The 21,778-nt window shown below is 48.1% G+C and overlaps 1 protein-coding gene across 1 annotated transcript in view; it reads right to left on the bottom strand.

The window, feature by feature from the left end:
- Positions 1–21,778, bottom strand: part of CSMD2 (CUB and Sushi multiple domains 2) — a 608,999-nt gene that overhangs the window by 110,466 nt on the left and 476,755 nt on the right. The window contains exons 30-37 of the mRNA XM_055138092.1: positions 17,456–17,650; positions 16,470–16,586; positions 13,594–13,707; positions 6,649–6,744; positions 6,222–6,425; positions 5,754–5,878; positions 4,829–4,925; positions 3,243–3,347 (exon numbers count right to left, since the gene is read on the bottom strand). Coding sequence (XP_054994067.1) covers positions 3,243–3,347; positions 4,829–4,925; positions 5,754–5,878; positions 6,222–6,425; positions 6,649–6,744; positions 13,594–13,707; positions 16,470–16,586; positions 17,456–17,650 — 1,053 coding nt within the window. The remainder of the gene's footprint in view (positions 1–3,242; positions 3,348–4,828; positions 4,926–5,753; positions 5,879–6,221; positions 6,426–6,648; positions 6,745–13,593; positions 13,708–16,469; positions 16,587–17,455; positions 17,651–21,778) is intronic.

Here is a 21,778-nt window from a genome sequence, read left to right as displayed (position 1 = left end):
AGCTAAGGGGCGGGGATGTGCCCTTATATACCAGCAGGCTGTAATTCAAAGCAGCACCGACTGCCCAGGTTGGCCCAAATGGAAGCCAAGACCTGTGACCCCTTAAACTTAGGTCTGGCCCAGCCCTGATTTCTTGGCCCTCCCTCCACTCTAAATCCCTTCCTGGCTGACTTCCACAGTTAAGGGGGAGGCTGCAGTCACTTCTGACCATGGGCTTCACATCTGTCCCCGTTGGAGCCCATCTACGGGTATGGGCATAAATTCGCACAGAAAAAACTAGATTTGGTATGGAGACAGCAAAGCAATCCCTGTGTGTCCTTAGGGAAGACTTGAAGTGCCCATGAAGCCAAGGACCCGAGCTAGGAAGGATGATGTGGCCAGGACAGACTGTAAGCTAAGGTTTCCACCGGTGCCCAAATGTTCTTTTTTCTCTAAGGGAGGAATTCAAGAGATTGGAGGGGGACAGGTGGGTTGGACCTACAGACTCTGTAGCCTGCTCTGACTCTGGTCATCTCCGTGGAGAGAATTTGGGAGAGGGCGGCCACAGCGCCTTGTCAGAGTCCTTGTAGATTCCATACGGTGAAAGCTCTCCCAGCAGATTCTTGTGGTCTCTGGGAGATACAGACTCCCTGGGGAAGCCAGCTAGATGCCATGTCTTACAAGGAGCCTGGGTTTGTAGGCAAGAACAGGAAGGACTGGTCAGGCTGGGTCACCTTCCCCCTGTCCCATCGTGGGTAGCAGCTGAGGGATCCTTACACCACATACTGAGCCAGAGTTCCACCTGTGCATGAGCTAATCTCATGCAACACCACCCCCCCACTCCAGGGAAATTTACTTGTAAGAAAACACTTAAATCCTAAATGGCCTTGCTGAGCTTTGATGAATGCATGCACCTGCATAAAACACCTCCCAAGTTCTAGATCATTGCCACTGTGAAAGCTCCCACAGGCCCTCCCTAGCTCTCCTGTCCCCATGTGCAGTGAAGAAGTGGAGACTTCCTAGAAATGAGAGCATATATACGTGTGCCAAAAGGCCTCAAGGACAAGACGAAAACAATCATCAAACTGAATATGAAATGCCTCCTCCTGACTGTCATCCTGTCTCTCCCCCCAAAGCCCTCCCTGCACTTCAAATAAAATATATGGGGGGTAAAAGAGGGGGATCAAAACTTAGTGACCTGAGACCTGCTGACTGGAATAGCAGTGATAGGAGAAGGAGGGACAGGGAGAAAGTGAGAACAAAAGAGTGGACAAGGATCAAAACAGAAAAGAATGGTACAGGGAGAAAAGTGACCGCAGAGTTGAGAAGAAAGCGAGCCAGGATCCTTTTAATTTCTTTTACAGGGCACAGCTTGATTTGATTTAGGCTGTGCTTACAACAAAGGAAGACTTATTTTTTTATCATATGCAATTTATTACTTTTGAAAGCATATCGTTGCATTTCCAGTTCAATGAAATAAACATTAAATGTGAGTCATCTCAGATGATCTGACTTTTCAGTACCCTTCAAAATCATTTGCCTCTACCAGAGCAGTTAATGCGGCCCCTCTGCCCTCTCTTTGTAGATAAGCTACAAAACAAAAATAGAACTCTAGGGTTTTGGCACCTAGGAACTCAGTCTCTGAATACTGCTGGGGGAAAACTGCTTCCATCTTGCTCTCCCCACCAAGAGGGGACAGTGTGTGGCGGAGACCACTAGTGGCCTGGAGCAAGAGCAACGAATTCACAAGTAACTTTCCCCCTGGGAGTGAGACAGTAGGATGACAAAGGGATTGAAGAGAGAAGTTAGCCTTTGGTGGGAGAGGAAGGAAAAGATTCTAGGGAACATTTGAGGATTCCGATTAAATTTGGAAATAAAACTGGAGAGACAACAGAAAGGAGGGTGGAATGAATATGTGAATTTTTAAGGATCTGGATGTTTCACTCCACCTGGCGTGAGAAGCTTTAGCATCTAGGGGAGGGGAGCAGGCGTCAGGCACCCCTATTCTTCTCCCCTTCTCCCCATCAGGCCTTTGCTTTGAGCTGCCTCACGTCCAGCCTAACTCACACTTGAGTTCTTTCAGGAGATGAACTTGGTGGGATGCAGAATAGTTGGGTATTGACAGAACATTTAATGCTGAACTGACCCTCCTGGGTCTTCAGGACCTGTTGGGGCTACATCTGCACAGGCCTCTGCTGTCAAAGGTATGGTCATGTCAACAATGCCTTCCCACACCTCTTCTCTTTCCAAACTGAACCACACCTCCCTTTCTGGATATGTGACCTGGTCAGGGTTGGCTCCCCTCTCATTCAGTTCATTAAGCCATCAGGATGCACTAAAGTCTTCATCCCCACATCCTCGTCTCTTCCTAGAAGTTGTGCCTTTGGGTGCAGGAACTGTCTCATGCTTTTTGGTTCTGCCAGCAGGGCACAGGGCTTACCGCTTTCGTTAGTGCTTGATGTTTCTTTCTGAAATTCATTTCATAATACCCTCTGCCCCACATAGAAAGAAGCAGAGAATTCACTCCTCGACCCGCTCTACCACCTAGAGATATCCGTGGAAACATCTCCAAGGCTGCAGGATAGTCTGTCCACGTGTCTGGTTTTTATCCAGTGGACTCTGTGGGCACTTATCCATCTTGATTTTAGCCTATCCCAGCTAAACCCAGCACAGGTCCAGGTGGATGGCAAAATGCTCAAGCACTTGCTGAATGAGTGTGTAATAAGTACAAATACCTGCCTAGTGGTTCCTGAACCTAGTGAGGAGGGTGTGGGCAGGCAGTACCCGGATGGGAAGAATCTTCCCAGCAACCTCAAGGCACCTGCTTCCTTTGAGGAGAAATATGGTGCTAGAAGAAGGGAGCATCAATGATGGGAAGAACGTCAAGACCATCACATCACAGAATCAGGGCTAGGGGAGGCCTGTGTTGGGGATGGGAAAAGAAAAGTACCTCCATTTTCTGGTACCCCAAATTAGGTATCAAATTAGGCTGGCCCTCTCTTTGTCCCCACTGTGGCACCCACAAAGCACACAGGTTTCTGAGTGACAGACCCCAGCAGCAGAAGCCTTGCTATGCCACTGATGAGCTGTGCAGTTCTGAGGCTGGGACTTGCTTGGAGCTTTGCTTCCTCCCCCTTATGTGAGGTGAGGCGTAAGCAGGCTGGAGAGGGCACATGCCAGCATGATCTCTGCTCACCGTGGAACCATATCGTGAGGCCCCACCCCACCCCCCTGGACAGTGAAGTGACCCTTTGAAGTCTCACTTTTGTACTCCAGGTGGAAGCCAGCTGCGGACACGCTGATGTCTGAGTAGAAATGCAGGTAGAGCTGGTTGGAGGTGCTGTTCAGAAGGGCAGGCACGGTGGTCCCTGGGCAAAGACACAGGGGCATTTAGGCTTGGCCACCCTGCCCCTCTCCCGGGGGTCTTCCCCTTTCCTCTCACTTTTCTTTTTGGGTCACACCTGGCAATGCACAGGGGTTACTCCTGGCCTTGCACTCAGGAATCACCCCTGGTGGTGCTCAGAGGACCATATGGGATGCTGGGAATCGAACCTGGGTCGGCTGCATGCAAGGCAAACGCCTTACCTGCTGTGCGATCACTCCAGCCCCTTTCCTCTCACTTTTGATCCCTGCTGACATTCTGCTCCCGAGGTCTCCAAATGTCCCAGTTATCACACTTACCAGATGACAAATAGCATTTCTCTCCCCAAAGAGAGGGTCTCCACTCTTCCTGTTCTTCTCCCAAAGTAAGCAGAGGAGCTTCAAACAGCTCCCCACAAAATGAGCAATGGCAGAACTGTGTGCCAACAGTAAAGGGACTTCCCTGTGAGTTTAGTCCTTTCCCAGCCAACTTCAAAAGGACTCTGACTTGGGCCAGAGCAAGAATAGAGTAGGTAGTGTGCTTGCTTTGCGTGCAGCTGTCCCAGGTTTTATCCTAAGCACCCCATATGCATCCCCAGACCCCACCAGGAGTGATTGTTGAGCACAGACCCAGGAGTAAACCCTGAGCACTGCCAGGTGTGGCAATAAATAAACAAATGAAGGACTGTGAGTTATCTTCAGTAGCTTTCTGGAAAAGCCAGCCAGTGAAGACACTATGTCTGGGAAATAGGGCTCCTTCTTATTTTCTGTTTGTTTATTTGTTTTTGTTTTATTTGGAGTGGTGGTGGTTATGGACCGTACCCTGCTGTGCTCAGGGCTCCTGACTCTGTTCTCTGGGTGCATTTCTAATGGTGCTCAGGAGGAACCCTATGCAGTTCCAGGGATTGAACCCAGGACAGCCATATGCAAGGCAAGCATGTTCACCCCTCTGGCCCCAGGACTCCTTCTTATGTCTCCAAAACATGGCGTTCTGGGACCCGAAGACCCAGATGATTGCCCCCAGTGGTTGGACTCATGCTCACACTCAGTCAGAAGCCCACCCTGCCATGGAGTCTGGCAGGTGCTTTTTAAGGTTTGATAAAGCTACCAGGGGACTCAAGGGTTCCACTGCTAGGGATATGCCCAAGTGAACTGGAGTGTAGGATTCCACTCATAACATGGAACTTTCTGGAAAGGCAACTCCCTGGGGATGTTGAGCATGCCAGAGTTTGCCAGCAGATGAGAGGGGCACAGGGAGGAAGTATAGGTGGGCCTGGGTTTCTTTTTTTGGGTGATGAAAATATTGTGGGGTTAGATAGCACCGACAGTTATCAAACTGAGAATATACCCAAAGTACTGGACTTTTAAGTGGCACGCATTTAATTTTTAATGTCAACTTTATTCCCACAGCAACACCAATAGCGATAAAGGTCACCAAAGGCAATGATAACAAAGTGCCCCGCTGCGGCGGCCCCTGGGAGGCCCTCACCTGAGAAACTCCCCAGCATCGTCACAGTGTTGTCCGCCCCGTCAAACACCTCCAGGGAGTCCCAGTTCTGCTCGGTGACAAAGCTGATGACTTGGATCTGGGAAGGCAGAGGCTGAGTTGTGGGTGAGGCAGCTGGCAGGCCTCTTCCTGCTCCTTCCTTCAAAGCCAGTTCCTTTCCTGAGCACCTCCTCAGGCCCTTCAACAGGCCCAGGCCCGTCCCAGGGAAGCGAGACACAGTCCCTGCCCCCTCCATGCTCCTGGCCCCCTCAGGAGACAGACGCGTAGTGGGTTATTATGGGCCAGTGGGAATTCTAGGCAGTGCTCACGCCTCCATGCCATGGCAGGCTCTCTCCTCCTCTCATACTTACCTCGAGCTTTCTTACTCTCCTGCATGGATGGCACCAGACACCAGCCTGCTTCCCACTCCTGGCCGGGCCTGTCCACCTTGGTCCCTGCTTGCTGCTTCTCTGGGAGCCTATGGCAGCCTCCAGGCCTCTTTCCCTGCCACTGCGTCAGTGCTGGGATTACTTTCACTTGGTTCTTACCATGAAGCCCCAAGTCTACCTGGGGGCTCAGATGCAGGTGGGATTCCCAGGCATGCACCTCGTGCACTCCCGCCCTGTCAGTGCTTGTCACGTTGTTTCTCCCTTCCTGAGTCCCGCCTGTTATTCCCCACAGTCTCTGGGAAAGAACCCTTCCATCACGGAACCACCCTTGTTCCCTCCTCCATTGCCCTGTTTCCTTCCTGCCTGAGCCAGGATCTGCCCTCCTCCTCCCCCAGTTACCCTTCTCTTCCCTCAGCCCCTCGGAAGCTTCCGGAGCACCAACTGTGCTGTCCACCTGTGTTACTTGGCCCCAGAGGCAGAGGGTGGATGATGAGGCTCCTCCCGGTGCCCTGCCTGCCCCGGGTACCCCTCATCCCTACCTGGATGCCGGCACCTTCGGGGACCATGATCTTCCACACACAGTTGAGGCTGTTGAGGTAGGGCTCCGGGAAGCCGGGGGACAGGATGGTGCCCCTGCGCTCCGTGAGGTTGCCGCCACACGGCACTGGGAGGGAGGTAGCACTGGTCAGAGGCTCCCCCCAGGAGCCGCCCCCATGCAGAACCCCACCCAAGCCCCCCAGCTGCTGCTGACTCCTCCTCCTGCCGACTTCTCCCTAGAGGACCCAGTCCTGTCTCCACCCAAGACTCTCCCCCACACTGCCGGGCCCTGGACCCCAGCTCCTCCCTTTACAGATCCCCCCCAACCCAGTCCCTCCTCCAACCCACTGGACCAGTGATCCCCAAGAACAGGATTCTTCGCTGACGTCAGACTCACAGGAGGAGAGGTTAGCAAAGGGGTTCTCTGTTAGCCCTCCTGCCCAGCCCTGCCTGGCTGCCCTCACACTCACCCACACAGGTGGGCGCTGACACATTCCACTGGGCCAAGGCCCCAGGCACGGGGAGGCACTCGATTTCGGGGGACCCTTGCAGGCCATAGCCGGAGTTGCACTCAAAGCGGACGATGGCCCCCACAGAGAAGTCGCTGCCCAGTCTCTTGCCGTAGCGGGGTTCAGGCACGGAGCTGCATTGTGTGGCGCTGGTTCGAGGCACGGCTGCAGGGGACAACACATGGGGATGGAGGGGGCAGGGGGCGTCCAAGAGCTATCTGTTGGCTACGTAAACAACTTGATCAAATGCAACCGTATTCCAGGGAGCTACTTCCGCCCCGGTAGCTCCCCCTACACACCCTAAGATCGAGGCTCAGACTGGATCTGAGTTAAGTGACCGTTGCTCTCAGAGCCGCTCTAGCCCGGCTCACGTCTGCACACAGCCTACCTTGGTAGACAAAGTGGAAGCCTCGAGCTGGTGCTGGGCCTTTGGCGCTGAACTTAATTAGCACTTGATTGGAGGTGGCCAAGGGCAGCGATTCTCCTGCCGAGATAAGGGGCAGGGAGAGGAGGAAAAGTGAGTCCAGATGTCGGACTACCAGATCAAGACCTCACAGGATTGGACGGCCCCTGTCATCCACCGCACAGCAAAAGGTTCCACGTCCCAGGCCTTCCACAAACAAAAGACTCACCTTTTCACTGAACACTAGCATTTGCCCAAATTTGTGTCCATGGTCTTGACTTTGACCCGTGGTCAATGGCAAGTTGGCCTGGCAAGAGTTCAGTTCCCCCAAGTAACAAAGAACAAGAGCTTGTGAAAGAGAACGTGAGCTGCCTGTAAAGGAGTCACTTCCAATGATGTGCTGAGCCCCACAGGTGGGGAGAATGACCTTGGCTCAACTGACCCGGACTTTCTTGGGAGAACTGACATGGATCTGATGGTTGAAGAGAAGAGCACCAGCTTCTTGGAAGGCAGGTGAGGGGATCATCTGAGAGGACCAGATCCCCCAGGGAAGTGATGGAAGGTCAGGGCCATGGCAGGCTTGATGGCTAGGACACTCGGAAGAGTGAGACAGCTGGCACTGTCCCGGGCAAAGCAGGACCTATTGTTCCTCAACCAATAACACTCAGATTGGGGCAAGCCTGCAAGGACCCATGGACCTAGGGAGGCCCAGAAGTCATTAGTTACCTCAGTAGATAAAGGCATAGCTTCCTCTTTAGGAGTTACAGAGGGATGAGAACAAACGCAGCATCAACTGAGGTAGACTGAAGCTGACAGAAAGATAGGTCCTGGGTTTGATGGTGGGGAGATGAGGAAACTGTGTACACAGGGTTACAATAAACTTTAATTCTATCATAAACCTGTGACCAAAGCTATAATAATTAAGGAAGAAAAAGAATGCATGGTCTGGGGCCTTTGTAGCCCCTGTAGTGAGGTTCCACTCAGTCTTGGCCCCCAGGGAAGGAGAGGAGAGAGGAATGTCTCTAGGCTTCCTTGGGTTCAGGGACCCTGGAGGAGGCCTGCAGTTCTCCTGGAAGAAGGGAGGAGAGGTGAGAGAAAACCAGTCAGCGCAGCCACTGTGGTGAGGCCTGCAATTGGAGCCGGTCAGCCACTGGAAGTACTTCTGGAATCCCCAAAAGCCATGTATCACCATGTAACGCTACTGGCCAGGTTCTGTGGAGTGGGTTTAGCACAACATACTTAGATTCACAGATTCACAGTCCTGGGGGGCAGAGTGTGCCCTTGAGTCCTTGTTCCAGCTAAGAGCTGGTTCCCCAAACAGGAAAAAAAAATCTCTTCATTATCACAGCCAGCATGAGGTCTTCCTCTAATGGGCACGGACAGAAGAAATTCAGCTTTTTTCATCCTCCCATCTCTGGGCTGGCATCCGTTGATGGGACCCCTGTCACCTCAGTGTTCATGTTGACGTCCAGTGTGGGGCATATGCAGCTCTCCCTCCCCAGGGATAAATAAGCACAAAGGCTATTCCCCCCTCAAGGGGAAAAGTTCACACTGAGAAATCAAAGCTAACATCTTTCTGTGAGCTATCACAGAGAAGAGGCCAACCTCCCCTCAAGGTTTTCATCATTGAGGACATGAGAATAAACATAAAGCTGTGTCTGAGAAACAGAGGAGGGGAGATGAGCCCCAGAAAACACCTGGGTTCCACGAGACAACAAAGAGATGAGAAGCACTAGTGTGTGGCAGCTGGATTCAACATAGCAAAGTGGAGATTAAATTTGGGAAATTCTTCCAGAATCCACAGAAAGGGATAAAGGGGTTAAAGGAATGAGAGAAATGATTGTGACATAGAGGAGAGTGAATTAAAAAGAAACCACCAATATGCATATATCAGAAATTCTAGGGAGAAAAGACAAGAGAAACAGAAGGGGAAAGAGCTATTTTAGGGAAGAAAATTTTCCTAAGCTTAAGAAAGACAAGGTTCAGATGGAAACTGTTCATAAAAATGCCAGATCCAGTTAAAGCAAAGAGATTTCTACTACAATACACCCCAATGAGTTTTTAAATTTTCTTTTAAGTAAAGTAAAATATATGAATGACATTTAGAAGGAAAAGGATGGGTTGCCTACAAGGACAAAGATTCAGGGTAGACTGCAACTCATCTGTAATATTAAGTGAAACACTTGATGGAGGTTTTGAAGAGCAGGTTTGTGACCCATAATTTAATTCATAGTCAAGTTGTCATCTGTATGCTATGTTAAGGAAAAGGCATTCGCATGCGCACATGGTGACAGAATGTACTACGCCTGTGAAGCATACTCAGAAAGTGAACAAAAGCCTGGAGATCCAAACCTGTGAGCAAGAAAAAAGAGCCAGTTAAACCCTAATCACTATTACTGATGAGGAAACAAAGCTAACTCTCAGGCATAACTCTTGGGGCAAAAATTCATAACTTTTAAATAATCACTTACCACTAATTTAAAAGTCCAAAATATATATCTAAAACTTGGATGAGGGCCGGAGAGATAGCACAGCGGGTAGGGCGTTTGCCTTGCACGCGGCCGACCCGGGTTCGATCCCCGGCATCCCATATGGTCCCCTAAGCACCGCCAGGAGTAATTCCTGAGTGCAAAGCCAGGAGTAACCCCTGAGCATCGCTGGGTGTGACCCAAAAAGAAAAAAAAATATAAAAAATAAATAAAACTTGGATGAGATATTAATTTGGTATGTGCAGGGAAGTGAATAATGAGAATCAAAATGAATGGAAACTCAGAAAGGACAAAACTAGAGGACAGACTTCAGACCAAACAGGTCACTTGTAAAATGGGTAAAACCACCACATCCTCTACAAAGAAAAAGCCCTCAGAGGAAAACAATGAAGAAAGAGAATGCAGGTGGACATGGCATGTCCATCGTAGCTATGTCAAAACGGAGATGGTTGAGTAGTGGGTTTTAAAAGCTTAGTTTTGTTTCTTTTGACACACCTCAGGAGCAGGGCAACAAATTCACTTCCCTCAGCGTCAAAGGCTTATCATGAATATTTGTCCAAGGGAGGAATCAGAGACTATCATAGTTCACTGATAGTGACACCTTTCGGTGCTGTCATCCCTCTGCCTGTCCACCTGTCACTGCCTACTTACCTACCTATCTCTCTCTGGTTCTGTTGGTCCTCTGCCTCTCCCCTTTGTCTGTATGCCTGCTTACAAATTCTAAATGTAGAGCTATCTAGCTGTCTGCAAATTTACTTCTCTTTCTCTTTTTAGTTTGTCTCTTTCCTCCAATATTTCTTTCATTTTTGAAAATGCATTCTATTCTGACCTCTGTTAAGTATGTATGTTCGGGATGGTGATATAGAAAAAATATTTGGTTGCGATCCACTGGTATTTGGTTGCTGACTTGAGTAAAAGGGAGTGAGCCAAATCCAATAGCTATTACAAAGCTCATCAAATTCTAACGCAGACTCTAACAGGTAGATATTTGACTTTGTGCATTTTACAGAAGAAGAAACGGAGGCACAGAAAGTCAAGTACTGTGTCCATTGGCAATTAGCTGGCCAGTAAAAAAGATGATAATTGGGGCCATGTGACTGTAGGGCCTGAGTTTCTCTCTTCTCTCTGTGACCCCGTTGACCCTATAGAGAACAATCTCAGATACTTGGGAAATTTTAAAAAATGTTCCTGGTTCCAGAGAGGTCCTCATTTAAGCCCCCAAAGCATAAGTGACAGAGGCTACATTGCTCTAATCACAGAGAATGAGAAAGAACGCACCACAAATATTTAAATTAAACCAGGACTGAATCCAAGTCCTTGGGAGGAGAGAAGAGTCATTCTTAAACAATTCTTGGACAAAAAGAGTAAACTATGCACTATGGCTTATTTAGAAAGTGATGATGATGAAAACAGTATGTGTCAGAATTTACAGCGTGAAGCCAAAGCTATGCTTAGAGGTGAGTATATATTGCTGGACGCCTGCTTTTTATTACACAGAAAAGTCCAAGGAATGCTCTTCATGCAAAAAGAAAAGAAAGGACTGAATAATGTGCAGGGGAAAAGGGAGAAACATTATGAAATAATGGCAACTCCACAGAAGAACTGGTAAGTAGAAGCAATAAAATACAAAACAAACAGCATGAAACCTCTCATCTAGTGGAGAACCAGGGGACCATGAATACGGCATCAAGTATTGCAAAGGCAGGGGCACAACCACAGAGAGGAAGTGAAGATCTTGCAAGTATTTATATAAGGGATTCTTCTAAGTTTAAAGGAATGACATGGGTTTTTGTTTGTTTGTTTTTACTAAAATATAAGTATTGACATTGATAAACTGGAGTAGATTAGAACCATGGAAGAAAATGAAAGAAAAACTCCCTAAAAGAAAGAGATAAAATAATGGCCATGAATTTATTTGCAGAGGAAATTGCTTCTTGCTTATAGGGCCTGGAGAATCAACTGGCAGTGTTAGCTCTATTACGAAGGATTCAATGCTTTTACAAATTGATTCTAACAAAATATCAACTTTATAACACGAAAAACTAACTGGAAAAGACTCAGTGTATTAACTACAAAAGTCACTATAGAGTACTTAGGATGAAGCCTTATTAACAAAAAAAAGCTACTTAAATAAAAAGTATAGATTCGGGGCTGGAGAGATAGCACAGCGTGTAGGGCGTTTGCCTTGCACGCGGCCGACCCGGGTTCAAATCCCAGCATCCCATATGGTCCCCTGAGCACGGCCAGGGGTAATTCCTGAGTGCATGAGCCAGGAGTAACCACTGTGCATTGCCAGGTGTGACCCAAAAAGCAAAAAAAAAAAAAAAAAAAAAAAAAAAAAGTATAGATTAACAAATAGACAGACATTCTATATTTCTGGATAGGAAGAAGAGTTACTATTATTAAAATGAGAGTTCAACTCCAAATTTATATATAAGCATAATGGAATCACAATGAAAAGAATTTTTTTTTTTTGCGTGTCAGGGATTAAACCTAGGACTTCACACATGCAAGGCAGGTACTCTATCATTGAGCTCCATCCGTTATCTCAAATGAAAAATCCTCCGAATACTTTAAAATTTTGTCTGGAGGAAAAAATAAGCAAACATGTCCAATAAAAATTTAAAGAAAGCCCCTGAGGGCTAGAGAGATGGTATAGCAGGTAAGGTGCTTGTGTGCTTGCCTTGCACATAGCCAACATAGGTTCAATCCCTGGCACCACGTATGCCTGGTCCCCCAAATCTGCAGGAGTGATCCCTGAATGCAGAGCCAGGAATAAGCCATGAGCACGGGTGTTGTGGCCCCCAAATAAAGAGCCAAACCAAATCAAAACAAAAAGCTCCAAATGAGGTAGCAAAACAGCCGAGTGCATTGAGTGCATGCTTTATATGTAGGAAGCCAGATTTGATTCTCCACAACCCATGGTTTCATGAGCAGAGAGCTAGAAATAGCACCCTCGCACTGCCAATGTGGCTCCCCAAACAACAAATGAATAAAAAATGAAAAACAAAGAATGACTACAGAAACTTTTAATACCGTATGATTCAAATTATAGAATGAAACATCCTTATATTATCAAAATAATTAAAACTTTTGGATTCTGATAGAAGAATAAATAGACATTGAGAGGAAATGGATAAAGTTACTTGAACTTTATAAAAATTTAATATATGTAAATCTGGCATTTTGAAAATTCTGTTAGGACAACTGATTAACAGAATTTGAAAGAATATGGTTAGATTTCCTATATCAAATAATAAATCAAAATAAATTCCAAAGGTATTAAAGCAAAACAATGAAACTAAAAAGTGGTAAAAATTCACAAAGGAATATTTATTTCATCAGCATAGAAGTAAACTATAAAATAAAACCTTGATAGATTTGATATCATGGGAAATTTAAATTTTCTGGCACTAAAATACACCCTGAAGAAAATCAGATTGCAAATGATAAGATGTTGGGGAAGGTTCTTTATAGCATATAATACTATATGCTACCTATAAAGAGGTTCCTGTGGCATAATATGCACATAAAGCATAATAATATGGCACTTTGCAAAATAAATAAGAAGATAAATGATTATAAAAGTTATAAAAGAGGCATTGATTCACAAGTAAATTTAAAAAATGCATCAACTAATGAACACATTAAGAGAAGGTTGACCTAATTAGTAATAAAAAGGCAAACCTAAAAATTGAGGTGCCATTTTTACTATTAACCTGATGATGGCTTTTCTTTTAATTACTTAGCTTTTATGAGAATGTAACATTCTATCAATTGTGATCACGCAAACTTAGTAGAGGCAAAATTTTCTGGAGAAATAGTTGGCAATTCAACTAAAAACCCCTGAAATATCTCACGTATTTTTAACTTGGTAATTCCCCTTGTAGATATTCCAAGGTAATAGTGATATGTATAAGACACATGCATAATACACTGGATTACTATTCTTGAAGTGAAAAACTAGAAACAATCTAAATGTTCAATAATAGGAAATTCACTCCATAAATTTTAAAGAACTAGATGATTGGCTATTGTGCAGCATTATAAAACTCTTATTATAGAAGAAAATAATGGCAAACACACAATGAATATTTTTATAAAAATATGTATACTGCCTGTTCAATAAAATATGTAAAATATTAAGTCTGAGTAGAGAGACTGGAAGGAAACACACTCCATCTTTTTGGTAGTTCTATCTGGGTCGTTTTAATTTTAATTCTCCATACAATTATTTTGTCTTGCCTTTAAGTTTCTACAATGGAAATGCCGTCCGCGTCTCGGGAGAAAAGCGCAAGGAGACAGAACAGAAACCGAGGGAGCTACACCACCTGGGGGCGCTGCAGGCACAGTGTGGGGGGAAGGAAAGGGCAGCTTCTGGATCCCGCTTGTGTGATGACCCCCACCCCACCCCCAAAGCCCTAGGCTGGACCCAGGGTACCTGTGTGGGATCCTGAGAGGGAGCTGAGGAGCCGGGAGTGCTGGCTGTGGCCGTCGTGAACCTCCACCACGTCGTTGAGCGCTGTGTGGAAGAAGGCGAACTGCCCAAACACCACTGTGGGGGAGAGACGCGGTTGCAGAGTCTAGTACCAAGTCCTGGAGGCCAGGACTGGGGCTCTGGGGCAGGGAGTTAGAGGGAACCCCTGGTTTGCTCGGTCACGTGCTTGCCTGGCCTCGTGTCTGGCTGACCAGCAGCTGGACCGGAAAGCAGGCAGGTGCAGGGAGGTGGGAAGTGGGAAGGGCGGATGGTATTTTCCCACATGGGTCAATGGCCATGAAGGAGGGCACTCAAAGGTCAGCCTGATGACGGTGGCGCTGCGCTAAGCTTGGTCCTCCCTTCCCCAGGTAGCAGCTGCAGTGGTGATGTGAGGCTGCGCAAGGGACACTCCCTGTAGGACCTCAGCACGGAAGCCTTCCTCACCTTGTGCTCAGAGATCCAGCCCACCGGGGCAGCTGCTACACACTGGATCTCCCCCAACTAACAGGAAGCGGGGTGATATCAGCCTGCCCTCGGGGAGGGAGCTACTGTCTGTGAACATCATGCTCTGGGCGAACATCTCATTTCCTCCTCTGGCAAAGCACCACAGAATAGGGCAAATGACATTTATTAAGCACCTGCTTGGTGCTGGTGTATATACTTACTCCATGAATCACGATGCTGTGTGCATCGTCTTCTTCACCTGTGACCCTTGCAGATATTTTCCTTATTGGATAGACACAGAGACTGGAGTTCCAAAGTCCAGAGAGATTCCCTAGGCCGCTCAGCTTGCTCAAGGAAGGAGGTGGACAGGCTGGTAGGTGTTGGCTTGCTAGTACTCTGTTAGATAAAGCCTACGGGCCCTGTGATTTGATGCTCTTTATGCCAGCCCAGTCACAGGGCACTTCCTGGGCAGTGTGACTCTGCCAGTCACAGCTGGAGGGACCACTGGCAGAGCTGGGGTAGGGGTGAGGGGGAGGAGCAGCCACAACTCCAATGCAGTGATACTCCAGATCATTCTGCCCACACTGGTCTCTCTGCTGGCAAAAGCAGGGAAGACCCTTTTCTACTTTGCTTCAAGCTCTGAGTATGTAGGCAGTCAGGCACGCGTGTGCGTGCATGTAGGCATGCAAGCCTTATATTGTGATCTGGGACAAAGAAGGACCCAGGTCTTGGAGCAAATTGGCCAGCCTGGGTAACATGTGTCTGTACTGTTGACTATAGTAGTGAATAGAGCGAGAGGTTCTTAGTGCTCAGCTCAGAGGCAGAGGAGCGGGGGGAGCACGAGGAGGAAGTGATGCCCTAGTGAGTGTGGGTGATAGGAGGGGCTGCGTGCTCACTTCTGCAGAGGAACTGGCCAGGGCAGGGTTCTTTCCTCCAAGTGTGTATCCCAGTGGAAGAAACAGTCAAAAAGAAAATAAAACCATTCAGGTAAATAGAGGGAAAGAAGATATCATTTCAGAGAACTAGGAATAATCAGGGATCATGATAGGGCGAGGTTGGACCCTCTGGGGAGAGAACCAAAATAAGAGCTGAAGAAGAGGATAATGCAGATGGGACCTATAGAGCTGAGTACCTGAGGATGATAGAGCCGGGACCTGAGGATGATAGAGCCGGGACCTGAGGATAGCAGAGCTGGGACCTGAGGATGATAGAGCCGGGACCTGAGGATAGCAGAGCTGGGACCTGAGGATGATAGAGCTGGGACTGAGGATGTTAGAGCTGGGACCTGAGGATGTTAGAGCTGGGATCTAAGGATGTTAGAGCTGGGACCTGAGGATGTTAGAGCTGGGATCTAAGGATGTTAGAGCTGGGATCTAAGGATGTTAGAGCTGGGACCTGAGGATGTTTGAGCTGGGACCTGAGGATGTTAGAGCTGGGATCTAAGGATGTTAGAGCTGGGACCTGAGGATGTTTGAGCTGGGACCTGAGGATGATAGAGCTGGGACCTGAGGATGGCAGAGCTGGACCTAAACTGGTATATACATGTATTTTATATTTGGAGGGGGAATTTGAACCCTAGACCCCAGGCTGAGCATGGCTAGCCAAGAGCACATGCTTGGACAGATCACCACCCTTCCCCAAACTCCATGCAGCTTGCAGAGTGCAGCTCAGTGACACTGACTGGGCTGGGGCCTGGCTGCTCACACAGGCTGGGGCTGAGCCTCCCTCCCCTGGCCCAGCCCTGACCCGGCTGTGTAGTCACTGTCAGGAGCTGAATGCTTAGCAGATGACAGGTTCTTGTCCTGCCTGTCTCCATCCTCTTGGGAATAAACAGCCTGCCCCCTGCTTCAGCAGAGGGAACTGCCCCCTGGTTGCATGGGAACAACTGGACTCAACTACCCCTGATGTCGAAGGTCTCCATGGATCTGGGGGTCCCTCTGCCTTCTTGGCACTGGCTGGCTCCTCAGTGGTTTCGGGCTCTGTCTGCCATCTGCCTGGACCTGCTGAACCAGGCTCGGAGGGGATACCTGAGTGAGGGGTCCTGGTTCCCGCAGCTATACTTCCAAGCTTCTTCCTGCCCTTGGACACCCTGACTGGAATTCCCACTCGCCCTGTGCCAGAGCCTCTCTGCACCCCGGCTCGCCCCTGTCCTGGCCAGTTCCTCCTGGGCCATAGCTCCAAGCAGCCCCACATTACGTCTGCTGTTGTGTGTCAGGTAGCCATCTGCCCACCGCCCAGCTGCAGTGCCTGGTGGTCCTATGTGGGACATTCTGCACCTTCTACCCATTTTTGTTCCAGGAGTGAGTGTCCTGGAGAGTGGGACTGGGGGACGCGGGGAAGGCCAGAGGAGCAGGCAGGAGTCACATCTCATCCATACACACACAAAAGCCTCATACCATAGTCCTTGGGGACGGTGACGAAGTACAGGCAGGTTTGTCCGCTGGTGTAGTTCTGGGGGTAGCTGGGGGACAAGACCACTCCGTCTGAGCCCACGTACTGTCCCCCACAGGGGGCTGAAAGAGAAGCAGGTAGAGAGCGCTGACCTGGACGCCTCTCATCAGCTGACCTCCCCCACGAGACTTGGCTAAGCTGAGCTGTTGGTCCCTGAGGTTGCCAGGACATCCTGTCCTGAGGTTACAGACTCCCATAGGTGGAGGGAAGGTCCTCTCTGCGGTCCTCACCCACCCCAGGCTCTCCTGGGTTCTCCTGGGCACATACTAGCCAGCTCTGAGTGCAGCATGCAGCATTTTCTCTTAGAGGCACTATCATGGGAAGCTTTGTAGTACCTTCTTCTGCTGACATGATCTGCCACCTCCCTCCCCCTGCATCCCACTCCCTCAAGCTGGTCTCTGTGTCTGGGCAGATAGCAACCATCCCAGGGAACCCAGTGGGGCTCTGTGCATGGGGCCCACTTCCCACAGTGGTGGATTTCCCAGACAGCAGGCCTCCTTCTTTTTCTGCGTGCTGGTGAACCCTGACCCCTCTCCTGTCCCTCCTCTTAGCCCCGGTGGGTGACTCTGTTCCATCAGCATCAGACCTTTCACTTGCCTTGACAACACAGCTGACCTCTCAGGGATTTCCACTAGCCTAGGAGCTCGTCTTATTTATTTATTTATTGCTTCTTGGGCCATACACAGCAGTACTCAGGGCTTACTTCTCCCTGGAGTGACTGCTGGTGTGTCTGGGCCATGCTGAGGGTAGGGGCATCTACCTTGACCCACTGACAAGGACTAGCATGCCCGGAAACTCCCAAACACATTCACATGAATCCAGGAAGCCCCCTTGCGGACCCTGCCCAGCTGCTTCTCCCCCGAGCAGACCGCCCCTGTGTCTGGGCCCTGCCCTCCTGCCCACCGCGCCCCTCCCTGCCCCCCTTCCCCACCTGTGCACACCGGCCGAGGGTTGTTCCACCCGGGTTTTCCATCGGGTCCCAGGATGCAGCTGAGGGTGGGGGACCCCTCCACCTCGTAGCCCCCATGGCAGTAGTAGGTGATGGAGGAGCCCAGCTTCAGGTCAGACCCCACTCGAGTGCCATTCTTGATGGAACCAGGATCGAAACACGACTCCCGTGGGTTTTCTGGAGAAACAGAAAATAAGCACATCTGTTCAAATGTGTGGTTTGAGCAGCTCTGCTCCCAGGATGCTCCGATGTCCATCTCAAAGTGTACACAAGGGCATGGCTAGTCTCTAGTCCCTCAGGTCTAGAACTACCTCCAAAACAGATTGGAAATCCAGAACTGGGAGGCATCTTGGAGCAAGATCTTCCTCCTCTGCCGGCATCTTTGCCTCACTCTCTGCAGAGGGGCTGCCCTGGAGACCTTCTCTCACCCCCTAACCTGCTCCTCCCCTGGATCACACCTGAGTGGTGGAGGGAGTCCTAGGGCTTAGGCCCTCCCCTTTGCTCAATGTCGACCCACCATAATGTGGTCCAACCTGGTGGGTTCCTTGTCTTTGTCTCTACATGGGGAGCAGGGCTGGAATCTGGGGATGGTTTTCTCTGTCTGTGAGCTCCAGTTGGGCGTGATGTACTTCTGAGTACATCGATGCCAAAGGGTTGCTGAAACTTATATTTAGGAAGTAGAAAATCACATGGACACCTCCGGGAGAAGTCAAGATGTCTAGGATGGTCCTCAGCCCCTTTCCCTGGGATTTGGGGTGATTGCCAGTTTATCTAGACAGTGGTATTTTTCCAGCTGGCTATTGTGTTTCTCTATCAGGCTTGCTATGAATGTGCCCACCGGGCAGCCACTTTGTCCTCTGCACTAGATATGAGTGAATCTGATGCTGCTCGAGCAATTGGGGGTAGCAGTGGGGGTCCTGAATCCTCAACTCTCAGCTCTTGGGAGCCGACGTCCACTTCTGCCCACTGCTGCCTTTGCCAGTGCTCCTCGTTCTAAGGTCACCGCTGGCTAAAAGGCTGCAGTCCTGACAGGCAGCACCAGGATCCTGTTCTGGTAATATCTCGTATCTATGAAATGCACCCGAGTATTATTAGGTTCCATTTGCTACTAGTCCTGGAGGCTGCGCTTCAGGGGGGTGAGGGGCAGCGGTGGTTTTCATGGACTGGTGCCAACCAACTGAAGGGCTTGGACTCACAAGAGCAGACTCGGGAGGGAAGAGCCAGAGCAGAGGAGAATGCAGAGAGGAATGGCGAGGAGGGATTTTGCTCAGTGCTGTGCCTTCTCTTTAGACGGAAGAGGCAGCTGCTGCTTGGTGGGACTACTTGGCTGCCAATCAGCCTGCTGACTCACAGCCCACGGCTCTGAGGGGCCACTGTCCTGTCACGGCTGACCAGGCACACACTGGAACCCTCAGCACAGAGCTGCTCTTTCTTTCCCCAGTATTATTATATCTTAAAAAATATATACACTTGACATATGACATTCTAAAGATTTAAGGCATATCTGTTATTTTGCTACATTTTGATATTTTGCTACTTCTATTGTCACATGATTGCCATGGTAGTAATCGTTACGACAATAGTGATAGTAGTGACAAATTACGACAAAATTTATCTCACAAAATTGTCTTACAGTATTTCTGTGTGTGTTGATTATATGGTTCATGAGATCATTACTGTATCATTACTGTGTCTTTAATTTTTTTTTATTTTATAGGTGGTTCACAATATTTGATTACAGTTAATATTCAAACACCGTCACCAATCCCAACACCATTACCCCTTCCCACCACCAAATTTGGGATGTTTCCATCCCAAGTCCCAATCCCTGTCCCAAAGCACAACCCAAATAATACATTTTGTATTGTCTGTTATGGAAAACCGTCTATGATGTGATTTGTGGCTGCAGGGTCCAGGAATACATTTACTCTTACGTGAGGCTCAGCCAGATTGTGTGGGGAACAGGCTTGAACGTGGCCGTGGTTGGGTTCTAGAAGCTTTTGGCTGCCGGGGCTGGGTCCCTTGGGGTGGGGAGAGCTCTCACTTGCCCCCTCATTACTGTATCTTACACTTCAATTTAATCCCTGGATCTGTTAGTTCCCTAGTAACCACCATCTTATTCTGTTTCATATTACTCTGAATTCTTATGATTCCACATGTACATGGTATCACATGGTTTGTATCTTTCTCAGTCTGATTTATCACAGAATAATGTCCCCATGAATGATCAGGAAAACATAAATAAAATCACGGTGGGATTCTCTTTTCCCTTAGTACAATGGCTACCATCCAACAGACAAGAAACAAGGTATTGGTAAAGATGTGTAGAAAAGAGAATTCTGATATACTGCGGATGGAGATGTGAATTTGTCCAAACCCCACAGTAAATAAGATGAAAGCGCTTCAGAAATTAATAGATCTTCCATAAGGAAGATTCCCTTCCTGGGTATATATATATATATTCAAAGGAAATGAAAACTGTCTTTTGAAGAGGTATTTCAAGAAATATATTTCAAAGAGATAAATTCATGTTTGCTGCAGCGTTATTCACATCAGCCAAGGTATGGAAACTAAATGTCCATTAATAAAACAATGGAAGAAATGGAATATTCTTCAGTCATGAGAGAGGAGGAGGCCTGCTCCTTGATGACAGCATGAATGGACCCTGTTTTTTTGTCCATAGTTAAGATTTAATACTGAGCATTATTATGGATTCATTGTATGCAGCACTGTCTTGGGCCCAACAGGGCCCAGAGAATGGTCGTTCACCTAGCAGGGGACACCAGTGGTCTCCTCCTGCGCTCTGTGATATGTCATTTTGAGCTCTGCCTAGAATTGTCCTCTCCCCATACCCGGTGGGTGTGGCCCCAATAAAAATGGTCATTGGATGATCATATATGAACCACAGAAATACAGAGAACTGTCACTATGCCTTGTGTTTTATCTGTTCTTTTTATACATTCTAACTGGGTAAAATCTTATTTGAAGTTCAGAGATATTAAGTAACTTGGAACCAAGTTCGCATAGCTCCTAAGAGGCCGAAATAGCGGTGGCACTCAATATCCATTTCCTCCATTTACCCTTAAATAATATGACCCAGATTTTATCCAAAATGTCAAGGCACCAGCTAAAATGCAGTTTCCAGCCTGCTAGGCTGCTTGATATGGTCAAAGAAATATAAACACATTCAGATCAGATAATGGCTCCCTCCCACCTCACTGAGTGAAAACCAATATACCCACATGCCAACAAGGCTCTGCATGTTTTTGCCTGCAATCCTCTCCTCCATGACTTTAGCTTTTTGTCCTTTGCTAGCATTGTTCCAACCACACTGGTCTCTGTGCACCCGATGTCTTTCCACGAGTACGGCTTCCTCTCCCCTCCTCCTTCAGGGTTTGCTCATTGACTTCTTTTCAGTGATGGTCCCTGACAAGTTATTTAAAGTGGTTCTTCTCCTCTCCAACACCCTGTCTGCCTTTCTAGTCCCTCTCTGTCCTGACACCAATACTCTTAGACACTATATACTTCCCTTATTTTTCTCTGTGCCATTCCATTAGAATGTAGGTTCCATGAGAATAGCTTTTCAGCTACTTCTAGTTACTTATGTGTGGTAAATAGGAAACGCCATATTGCAGTAAGTCCAAGCAGGTGTGTAGTAAACACTCAGCAAATAGTTCTTAAATGGATAAATGAGAAACCTCTGGAAAGTTCATGTAAGGGAAGCTGACTTAGCTGAGAACATTCTCGTTAGCCCTTCCCTCTTTCCTTCCTCCTTCCATAGTCTGAATTTAGACATGATGGCTGGAACTCCAGTCACTTGCTGGACTCCAAGATAACCATGAATGAGGAAGGGAGCTAGGTACTAGCATGGGAGAATAGAGAGACCAAAGGAGCACAGGGGAGTCACCTCATCTGCCCTGCAGAAAAATCTCCTTTGTTTTTATTTTATAGGACAGAGAGTAAACTTAAACCTCATATAAGAAACTTTGACTAATTGCTGTGCTGGCAACGAACCCTTGCTGGATATGACTGCTGAGTAGCTTTACACTGGACTAGAAAGGTCTTTCTTTCTCTTTCTGTGGCACACTCTTAAACTGTTTAATGTCTCTCTTTCTCTCTCCTTTGCTCTTTAGTGTTTGGACCAGATTTGGTGGTGCTCAGGTCTTAATTCTGACTCTGCACTTCGGGATCAATCCTGGCAGTGCTCAGGAGATTATTATGTGGTATTGGGGAATGAAACCAACTTGGCTGCATGTAAGACAGTCTCCTACTTTCTGTACTCTCTCTCTCTCTGTTTCACTACAA

The sequence above is a fragment of the Sorex araneus genome, chromosome 5 (genome assembly GCF_027595985.1).
Source record: "Sorex araneus isolate mSorAra2 chromosome 5, mSorAra2.pri, whole genome shotgun sequence".
NCBI classification, from domain to species: Eukaryota; Metazoa; Chordata; class Mammalia; order Eulipotyphla; family Soricidae; genus Sorex; species Sorex araneus.
The sequence above is the reverse complement of the archived record's forward strand: the minus strand, read 5'-3'. Positions and strand labels throughout refer to the sequence as shown.